At 37.4% G+C, this 11,686-nt stretch overlaps 1 protein-coding gene across 1 annotated transcript in view; it reads left to right on the top strand.

Annotated features, from left to right (window-relative positions):
* The first annotated feature begins 7,232 nt into the window (after positions 1–7,232).
* Positions 7,233–11,686, top strand: part of gpcpd1 (glycerophosphocholine phosphodiesterase 1) — a 43,948-nt gene continuing 39,494 nt past the window's right edge. Inside the window, exons 1-2 of the mRNA XM_061929912.2 lie at positions 7,233–7,824; positions 8,070–8,136. Coding sequence (XP_061785896.1) covers positions 8,088–8,136 — 49 coding nt within the window. The 5' untranslated portion in view covers positions 7,233–7,824; positions 8,070–8,087. The remainder of the gene's footprint in view (positions 7,825–8,069; positions 8,137–11,686) is intronic.

The following is an 11,686-nucleotide window of genomic DNA, read 5'->3' on the forward strand; positions in this document are numbered from 1 at the left end:
ATAAGCGGTAGAAAATGGATGGATGGATGGTTGAGAAACATGGCTGCCATCAAGCAAAACGTCTGGGAGAGGGAAGGTGGGGGACAATTTGGCAGTTAAGGCATTAGGAATGATTACAAATATTTGGGTGTATATGGCAATCACTCCAGGATTTTGTGGGTTTTTTTCATCCTTGTCGAGGCCTAAAATGCCAGAATTTGCGTCAGCTTTTTCAGAAAGCTCCGGCAAAAGTTGTAACGTTTGTGGCTTCTCTTCCCCCCCATAACATTCAATCAACTTGTGATTTTATGAAATTGTTATCAATAAGTAGGTGTTCTTTGTAACTTTAACCTAAACAAGCACAGGAAGATTAGTAAACTAATACTGTATAGATGTTTTACTCATTTTGTACCACATACACGTAAATGCTGTCAGTAAAACCAGATACTCAGAAGTCATTGTTACATTACTGTACTGTTTTAATTATTCATTTTGCGCGAAGATATACATATAAAATGTCAATTAATGAATGATTTCAAAGACTACAACAATTATTTATTTTTCGTTCCTTCATACTTGCGAGACATAGGGAAGAATGGAGACACAAGGCACTTCATATGAAATTTTACCGCAAACATATTCCTAGCCCCTTCCTGCCCTGTAACTGATAAGAATATAATGGGAAATGTTAAACATATTCCCTGTCTCCTGTGTTGTGCAGTGTCAGTGCTGGTTTCATTACCCGGTTGGAGAGGTATAAGGAAGATTTGCACATGTATGGTAAATGTGGTATTGTGCACAGAAAAAAATCAATTAGTAAACAGTTTATTTCCCATTAATTTTTGTAAGTACACACCATGCATTAAATTAAAGTTTGAAAAAGTATAAACATTGTTTCACATAAATTTTAAAACAATCTGCCTAGGGCCTCAATTTAGCCAGTCTGTATTACATGTATGCTAGCATGCATTCTGAAGCATTTTGCCCACGACCCATAGTGGGTACTAAAAACGTAATTTATTGCTTGTCGTTATTATTTCTAGAGTGTAGTTTGCAGTGTGATGGTTGGTTCAGTTTTGTGGTCAGTGAAAGAAGTGCAGGATGGAGGTTATGCGGTCATCCTGCCGCACTCTCATCATGGCTTTTAAAGGCTCCCGCTAGGGAGCATTGCTACATCGTGTTTAAGGCCAGACTATATTTAATTTGAGGACTGTACTTGAAATACTAAAATATTCATATTCACGATTTCACGCTGCAGTCTGCTACTACAGAATCAGAATCAGAAGTACTTTATTAATCCCCGAGGGGAAAATAAGATTTTCAGCACATTCAAGATCAGACAAACATTACAGGGAGACAGAACAGGATCGCTGGCGGGTCTGCCAACTTCCGGCGCTCCTTACAGAAAAAGTGAGAAACACGTAAACACGGGGGGTGTCCAGACTGAGGCCAAGGAAGAAAAAAAAAAAAAACTCATAGCCATAGCACACATAAACATGTGTGTAATAGGGAAACATCAAAGAACACAAAGGACATTAAAGACATTAAAAGAGCAGAGCTGATGCAACCAGCTGCCACTCCAGCAGTGCCACTTCTACACACAGCCACAAAAATAAAACAACAACAACAACAAAAACTAATCAACCACTAATATACATTGCGCACACACGATTGCACCATGCATAGACAAGCAACCAAACAAAAACATTACTTCAACACCCACACCCACTGCGGTGGCCTCTGCGGTGTTCCACGCCATCGTCTGCTGGGGTGGTAGGAGCATGGCCAAAGACTGGAGCAGACCCAACAAAGCAACCAAAAGAGCCGACTCCGCCAACCAACTCTCGGCCAGTGTCCAGTTCACATGGATGAGCGAGGATGCATTCGAGGAGACCGAGGCGTCCGATACCTGCTCATTCAGCCAAGACACCATGAAGCTTGTCTATCGCAGCGCCCAGCGCCAGCTCTTTCCATCCTTCCTTCTAAAACACACTGAAACCAAACCACCTCTGATGGATGCTACCTGTAAGTCCCATCGATAGTCATTAACAAACTCAAATTTTTAAACATATTCTCTCCTACGGGCTCATCTGTGTTAATTCTATTTCATTCACAAATAAGACAAATGAGGCTCTATGTCAGTTTTGAATATTAAATTGAGAATGTTACCAATACAATATGTGGCAGCACGGTGGCACTGGGGTTAGTGCGTGTGTGTCACAATAAGAAAATCCTGGGTGCGATCTCGGGCTCTGGGTCTTTGTGTGTGGAGTTTGCATGTTCTCCCTGTGACTGTGTGGGTTCACTCCGGCTTCCTCCCACCTCCAAAGACATGCACCTGGGGATAGGTTGATTGTCAACACTGAATGGTCCCTAGTGTGTGAATGTGAGTGTGAATGTTGTCTGTCTATCTGTGTTGGCCCTGCGATGAGGTGACGTCTTGTCCAGGGTGCAGCTGGGATAGACTCCAGCACCCCCTGTGACCCCGACAGGGACAAGTGGTGGAAAATGGATGGATGGACTAACACAATATAGAAAGGTTGCTGTTCTGTTTTTCAACAGTAGAGGGAGTAAAATATGAAAGTCAGGTTTTATGGCTCATTGAAAAGAACAAAAAGAAGTACAATACAAGCTAGGAATTTTATGAGAATAATGTTTTGTTTTATTTCTATAAATAAGTCAAAACATATACTATGACATGCAATATTTAAGAGAGTTAAGTTGTGATATCATAAATTAAGTGTGGATTATACAAAAGAAAAGTTGTAATACGAAAAACAAGTCTACATTCATTGAGCAAAATGAAGTTAGCGTTACAAGGAAGAAAAGTGGTAGTTTGCAGTAAAATAAAGTGAAACTGTTCAGTCGAAGGTGTTTGATCGCCAAACTCTAAACATTTTTTTTGTCTGTTGTTAAGATGTTATGATCAGAATTGGTACCCATCCAGTGACGTGCGGTGAGGTTGATGGCTGGTGAGGCACTGACTTCATCACAGTCAGATTTACAAACATATGAACCCTAAAGAGTATCTTATTCACCATTTGATTGGCAGCAGTTAACGGGTTATGTTTAAAAACTCATACCAGCATTCTTCCCTGCTTGGCACTCAGCATCAATGGTTGGAATTGGGGGTTAAATCACCAAAAATTATTCCTGGGCGCGGCGCCGCTGCTGCCCACTGCTCCCCTCACCTCCCAGGGGGTGATCAAGGGGATGGGTCAAATGCAGAGGACACATTTCACCACACCTAGTGTGTGTGACAATCATTGGTACTTTAACTTAACTTTAACTTTACACATACAAACTGCAGCACACAAAAAAGCACATTTAATTTAAAAAAAACGTTATTATGGTCTTACCTTTACTTATAAATGAAGTCCATGCGCAGCTCCTTTTGGACAAAAGCATCGATAACTTGTTTATAGAAGTCTTCCTTATCTTTCTTCAGTTTTAAAAGTCTCTCTGTCTCAATGGAGATCTTCCTTTAAGTATTACCTTCTGCTTCGATTGAAAGTCCAGTTTAGAAAACTGTTTTATTTTAGATATGTAATCCTCCATGTTAAAAGTCCAGGCGGGAGGAAAAAATAAATGATCGCTGCTAACTGTTGCTGCTTGTTGTCACTTCTTCTGCAGCCGAGTAGTCGCAAAAATTATCTCTGGGATCACTACCGCCCTCTACCACCAGGAGGCGGGATTACTGCGAGCCTCACCCAGTGAGTCTTTTGCAGCCGTTTTATGATTGCTCAGCACAAGAAACACGTTACACACATACAGTTGTTGACAAAATACACTGTACATTATATACCTCAGCTAACTAAACTATGGAAATGTATAATATAGTTCATATAGCAATACGGTCTCACTGCAAAGCAGGCCAGCAGTTAGCCAGTCATTGCGCAATCCATGGTGAGGCTCAACTCAGTGACGTGCCTCAACTGGCTGCTGATCACCGTAAGTCTCTTCTCAGTATTTGAACGGCAAATGTGAAAATTCAGCGATTTTGAATAAAAATAATCTAAAATTGGTGAAGTTAAATGGAAAATAACTTTATAGTATAATCACTGGATACATATAACAATTTAATTTTTTTTTTTCTTTTTACATTTTTTTTCTTTCTATGATGGCACGTGAGGTCCCGCCTCACCTGCCTCCCCTGACTGCACGTCACTGTACCCATCATAACGCTGTTATATATTTATGCCAACAATATTACCATGTCATCGTTGTCTTGTAGTTGCATGACTATTATTAGTAGTATTAGCATTCTGGTAATACCACTAAATGTATTCTTCTGAAATTACGACTTATTTCTCTTGATATTATGCATTTATTCTAGGAAAAGTTTATTCTTGTGACAGTGTATAGAAGGTATTCTCATAAAATCACTTCTCATTTCTCGTAATATTTGTTGTTGTTATTTCATACATGCGTACATTTTTAATATGATACATCACATTTTTCAATTTTTTAATTACAACATGGCCAAAAAGGAGTAGGAAGAAGAAGAGTTTATTTAATCCCACTCCTTTTTAATTTAATAGAATTTACTAACACATGTGTTCACTTCCTGTTCTTAATTTGTAACCCAATTTACATCTCTGAATAATAAATACAACAGTTCTCATAAATAGTTAAGCAATATTTGATTCACATAATGAAATTAATAAGATTATCTCTTTTTTGATCAAGTTTACAATGTTTATCTGGTTTCTTCTTCTTTGTACTTTGTGAACACTTTAAGTTTAAACACTTTCTTAAACTGGATCATATTAGTACTTAATTTGAGTTATTTGCTTAATCCATTCCATCATTTTATTCCACATACTGATATGCTAAAGGTTTTAAGTGTTGTACGTGCATACAAATGTTTTGAGTAGAGATGTCCGATAATATCGGCCTGCCGATATTATCGGCCGATAAATGCGTTAAAATGTAATATCGGAAATGATCGGTATCGTTTTTTTAATTATCGTATCGTTTTTTTTTTTTTTTTTTATTAAATCAACATAAAAAACACAAGATACACTTACAATTAGTGCACCAACCCAAAAAAACTCCCTCCCTTATTTACACTCATTCACACTCATTCACACAAAAGGGTTGTTTCTTTCTGTTATTAATATTCTGGTTCCTACATTATATATCAATATATATCAATACAGTCTGCAAGGGATACAGTCCGTATGCACACATGATTGTGCGTGCTGCTGGTCCACTAATAGTACTAACCTTTAACAGTTAATTTGACTCATTTTCATTAATTACTAGTTTCTATGTAACTGTTTTTATATTGTTTTACTTTCTTTTTTATTCAAGAAAATGTCTTTAATTCATTTATCTTATTTTATTTTTATTTTTTTTAAATACCTTATCTTCACCATATATGGTTGTCCAAATTAGGCATAATAATGTGTTAATTCCACGACTGCATAAATCGGTTGATATCGGTATCGGTTGATATCGGTATCGGTAATTAAAGAGTTGGACAATATCGGAATATCGGATATCGGCAAAAAGCCATTATCGGACATCCTTACTTTTGTGTTATATTTTCCTAGAAGGTTCCTCTACTTTTGTTGAGAAGAATTGTTGTACATTCTTGGTTAGCAGGTTATAGTTTGCTTTGTACATAATGCAACAAATCCTTAAATTGTGATTCTTTTGACTGAATAAATGAAGGGTTTGCATGTTCTCAATATCCAACATTATGTATTATTCTAACTGACCTCTTTTGTAACACTGTTAGTGAATAAAGTGTACTTTTGTAGTTATTTCCCCATATTTCTGCGCAATAACCCAAATATGGTAACACTAGTGAGCAGTAGAAAATATGGAGTGATTTTTGGTCCAGAACATATTTTGCTTTATCTATTATTGATATATTTCTTGCTCCCTTATGCTAATTCCAGTTGAGTTGACTATCCATTATTCTTTATATGTTTTGTGAAAAATGACTTTAGCTCGCCCATTTTTGAAACTTAAAAAATATTTTTCAAAGTCCCCCCCCCCCCCCAGTACTCTTGCAGAACTAGTAAACTATGCACTGCATGTGTAAAAGCCAGACAACAATAATAAGCAAGTGGTTTGTTATTTGAGAATATCTAATCAAAGCCTCCATAGCAGGACATAGTTGTACAATGTTTAGACTCAGCAGTGACCCGAATGAATGTTTTCAAGGTGAATTATTTGCTCAATGCGTGTTTATACTTAACTGTTAACAGTTAAAGACATGCACGTGGGGATAGGCTGGTTGGCAACTCTAAATTGTCCCTAATGTGTGAATGTGAGTGTGAATGTTGTCTATCTGTGTTGGCCCTGTGATGAGATGGCGACTTGTCCAGGGTGTACACCGCCTTCCGCCCGAATGCGGCTGAGATAGCTCCAGACCCCGAAAGGGACAAGCGGTAGAAAATGGATGGATGGATGGCAACAGTCAAGGATACCTAACACGTCACAACAAATTTAAACAGTAATGTGTGTCTAATTAAGTTAGTAAACCAACTACCAGATGTTACTATTAACGTAACTAGGATTAAAAAAAAACCTACACCTTTTCTTTAAAAACGCTGTTGTCGACTTCCGGCTATAGAAGTCACATTTATCATACAAATATTGCATTTTTTGGAAAGGTAAAGCTAGGTTTTTTTATAAACCTTTATTTATAATATGCAAGAAATAATAATAATACAAATAATACAATAAAATAAATAATAATAATCAAAACAAGTACAAAAACAGTACAAACAGCGCCAAACTCAATAAAGCAACTAAAGTAGAATGCTATATATATATATGTATATATATATATATATATATATAAAACAAACTAGCTTTACCTTACTTGTGTGAGCCTATGGCTTTACACTTTGCTATATGTATATATATATATAGCAAAAAAACTATATATATAACCTATATATATATATATATACATATATAGCAAAGTGTAAAGCCATAGGCTCACACAAGTAAGGTAAAGCTAGTTTTTTTTTGTTGTACGCTGTATTACGACGTCACGTGGAGGCTCCCAAACGCATTCAAGCCATTTTTGATACTTCTCCAACGTGTCATTTAAAGATAACAACACACGCGACTTTGAACACTAAAACGTGAGATGGGAACTGTTTCGACCTCGTAAGAACATGGCATCTGATAAACAACATTGATAAGACCCCCGAACTGGTTTTGGGCAGTTTTAGCTTGAAGTAACTTCCGGATGTTGTTAAAGTTGTCTCTTCAGATTAAAACGAAATGAATTTGCAGCGCTTGCATTTCAACAGTTAGTCATTGTGTATGATCTGGAAGCATTTTGTGGGGTGGTATGGTATGGGTTTTTTGTTTAATGTTAAGAAGTCAAATTAGAGAACATCTAATGATTGTATTTGCACTCGTCAACATGTCTGAAAGGGAGTAGGAAGAAGCAGATCTTACGTCAGCGGACTATCCCTATGTCTTTTACATGTTGTTAACCACTTTACAAAATAAATTTAAAGAATTGAGAAGCTGCCAATTTGTAGTCCACAGTTTGTACGATAGCGGTGGTTTTATTTTGAAAGCGTGACAAAGGCCGTGTCGCTCATTAAATCTGACGTACTTCTGGTCTGTTGGGTGTCGGTGGAGTTTTTTTCAAATGAGTGTGTTATTGTTGTATCGCATCGGCTGTCAGGCTTTTCTTTCCCTAGGTTTCAGCTCGATGTTGAAAGCCAACGTGAACACTTCCGATGTTCTCTGGTAGCCGAAGGCAATAATGGCGACCTGGGTGGTGTTCGGTTGCGGTGAAAAGATGCACGCCTAGCATAATGGCTTCATGAAGCTGCCCAGTGGCCACAAGTAGCTTCCAAAAAGGTAGTTTTTTTCCCACTTTTTTTTTTTAAATTATTATATTACATCCTGCTAGGGAGATGGACCCACTGTCTTCTGGAATTAAGATAATGCTGTCAGATTAGCTCTTTTATTTTCGTAAAAACAAGAGGTTCGCATTAATTAGCGTTAACCTGAAATGCTTTTACATCGTTATTGACATACATACAGAAAAAAGTAAAAATATATATGTTTAATGTTGTGCTTTTTTTTTGTTGCCGCCCTGTCAGTGTCAATCTGTGTCAACAATGGAGGTCTCTCAGGTGACCCTGACTGTGAGAGGAGAAACATCTCCAGGTTTGTCCAACATTATACATTCTATATACACATTGTCTAAATCACATTCCATGGTAATACCAAGGGTGTATCTTATTTTGTTTTTGTTTGCTTACTGTGTGTACACATATTAGCATTTTCTCATAGGGCAGGGGTGTCCAAACTTTTTGACATGGGATCCTCATTTGGCCAAAAAAATTTGGCCGGGGCTGAAAAACGAATACATGTAAAGTAACCATATAACGTACACACATATATAGCCTATACATATGAATGTGTATATGTATGTGTATATGTATGTATATATGTATATATCAGTGACGTGCGGTGAGGTTCATGGCTGGTGAGACACTGACTTCATCACAGTCAAATTTACAAACATATGAACCCTAGAGAGTATCTTATTCACCATTTGATTGGCAGCAGTTAACGGTTTATGTTTAAAAGCTCATACCAGCATTCTTCTCTGCTTGGCACTCAGCATCAAGGGTTGGAATTGGGGGTTAAATCACCAAAAATGATTCCCGGGCGCGGCGCCACTGCTGCCCACTGCTCCCCTCACCTCCCAGGGGGTGATCAAGGGGATGGGTCAAATGCAGAGGACAAATTTCACCACACCTAGTGTGTGTGACAATCATTGGTACTTTAACTTAACTTTAACTTTACACATACAAACTGTAGCACACAAAAAAGCACATTTAATTAAAAAAACATTATCATGGTCTTACCTTTACTTATAAATGACGTCCATGCGCCGCTCCTTCTGAACAAAAGCATCGATAACTTGTTTATAGAAGTCTTCCTTATCTTTCTTCAGTTTTAAAGTCTCTCTGTCTCGATGGAGATCTTCCTTTAATTATTACCTGCTGCTTTGATTGAAAGTCCAGTTTAGAAAACTGTTCTGCCCTCACAATATATGTGTTGAGGTTATACAGCTTGGCAGACAGCTAACAACCAATCCAGGACGTTCTAATAAAGTTCCAAAGCAGATGAATCCATTTAGGCTCTTTATTGTTGTTGATATTGCTTTGTCTTGCACTGGACTTTTTTTTTTTTTTTTTTGTAAAACTGAAATACACACAATGACCATGTATAAGCTATATGATTCAATCAACACACTGAAATGCAATACACAATATGTAAACATCAGCTCCACACAAATATACAGTACTATCATCAAACAAATACTTCTGAGTGTTGAAACTATTTCTATGGTGGAAATACACGACCGGCAGCCATTTTAAGTCCTCAAACATCCATTAAATTAGTGCACAAAAATTGTTTTTCAATACACATCTTACTATCAAATTTAGCCACTTTCCACCTTCATATTGAGCCACATAAACAAGTTAAACAGTTTACTTACAGACTTATCTTTTCCAAGGCTTGTAAGAGGTAACACAACTTGTCTACTTCTTATAGTCTAATGAACTGACATCGTAAACCAGAAGTGCCCAAACTGATGACGCGCAGCATTTTCCCATCGCCACAAGGTGTCAGTAATAGTCCACAATCAAATGGGCATAACAAAAACTGTTTTATTTTAGATATGTAATCCTCCATGTTAAAAGTCCAGGCGAGAGAAAAAAAAATAAACGATCGCTAACTGTTGCTGCTTGTTGTCACTTATTCTGCAGTCGCAAAAATGATCCGGGATCACTAGCGCCCTCTACCACCATGAGGCGGGATTACTGCGAGCCTCAGCCAGTGCGTCTTCGCAGCCGTTTTATGATTGCTCAGCACAAGAAATACGTTACACACATACAGTTGTTGACAAAATACACTGTACATTATATACCTCAGCTAACTAAACTATGGAAATGTATAATATAATTCATATAGCAATACGGTGTCACTGCACAACAGGCCAGCAGTTAGCCAAGTCATTGCGCAATCCATGGCGAGGCTCAACTGGCTGCTGATCACCGCAAGTCTCTTCTCAGTATTTGAATGGCAAATGTGAAAATTCAGCGATTTTGAATAAAAATAATCTAAAACTGGTGAAGTTAAATGGAAAATAACTTTATAGTATAATCACTGGATACATATAACAATTTAATTCCTTTTTTTTGTTTTTACATTTTTTTTCTTTCTATGATGGCACGTGACTCCCCTGACTGCACGTCACTGGTATATATATATATATATATATATATATATATATATATATATATATATAGATATGTGTGTGTGTGTGTGTGATATATATATATATATATATATATATATATATATAGATAGATGGATAGATAGATAGATAGATAGATAGATAGATAGATAGATATATATATATATATATATATATATATATATATATATATATATATATATATATATATATATATATATATATATATATATATATAATGTATGTGTGCGTGCGTGTATACAAACCCCGTTTCCATATGAGTTGGGAAATTGTGTTAGAAGTAAATATAAACAGAATACAATGATTTGCAAATCCTTTTCAACCCATTTTCAATTGAATGCACTACAAAGACAAGATATTTGATGTTCAAACTCATAAACTTTTTTTTTTTTTTCAAATAATAATTAACTTAGAATTTCATGGCTGCAACACGTGCCAAAGTAGTTGGGAAAGGGCATGTTCACCACTGTGTTACATGGCCTTTCCTTTTAACAACACTCAGTAAATGTTTGGGAACTGAGGAGACACATTTTTTAAGCTTCTCAGGTGGAATTATTTCCCATTCTTGCTTGATGTACAGCTTAAGTTGTTTAACAGTCCGGGGGTCTCCGTTGTGGTATTTTAGGCTTCATAATGTGCCACACATTTTCAATGGGAGACAGGTCTGGACTACAGGCAGGCCAGTCTAGTACCCGCACTCTTTTACTATGAAGTCACGTTGATGTAGCACGTGGCTTGGCATTGTCTTGCTGAAATAAGCAGGGGCGTCCATGGTAACGTTGCTTGGATGGCAACATATGTTGCTCCAAAACCTGTATGTACCTTTCAGCATTAATGGCGCCTTCACAGATGTGTAAGTTACCCATGTCTTGGGCACTAATACAGATGCTGGCTTTTCAACTTTGCGCCTATAATCCGGATGGTTCTTTTCCTCTTTGGTCCGGAGGACACGACGTCCACAGTTTCCAAAAACAATTTGAAAATGTGGACTCGTCAGACCACAGAGCACTTTTCCACTTTGTATCAGTCCATCTTAGATGAGCTCAGGCCCAGCAAAGCCGACGGCGTTTCTGGGTGTTGTTGATAAACGGTTTTCGCCTTGCATAGGAGAGTTTTAACTTGCACTTACAGATGTAGTGACCAACTGTAGTTACTGACAGTGGGTTTCTGAAGTGTTCCTGAGCCCATGTGGTGATGTCCTTTACACACTGATGTCGCTTGCTGATGCAGTACAGCCTGAGGGATCGAAGGTCACGGGCTTAGCTGCTTACGCGCAGTGATTTCTCCAGTTTCTCTGAACCCTTTGATGATATTACAGACTGTAGATCAGGAATGTCAAACTCAAGTACAGAGTGGGCCAAAATTTAAAACTGAACAAAGCCGCGGGCCAAGGTTGAACAAATTAACCTTTTAATAGGGACC

This window comes from Nerophis lumbriciformis, linkage group LG34 (assembly GCF_033978685.3).
Source record: "Nerophis lumbriciformis linkage group LG34, RoL_Nlum_v2.1, whole genome shotgun sequence".
Taxonomy (NCBI): domain Eukaryota; kingdom Metazoa; phylum Chordata; class Actinopteri; order Syngnathiformes; family Syngnathidae; genus Nerophis; species Nerophis lumbriciformis.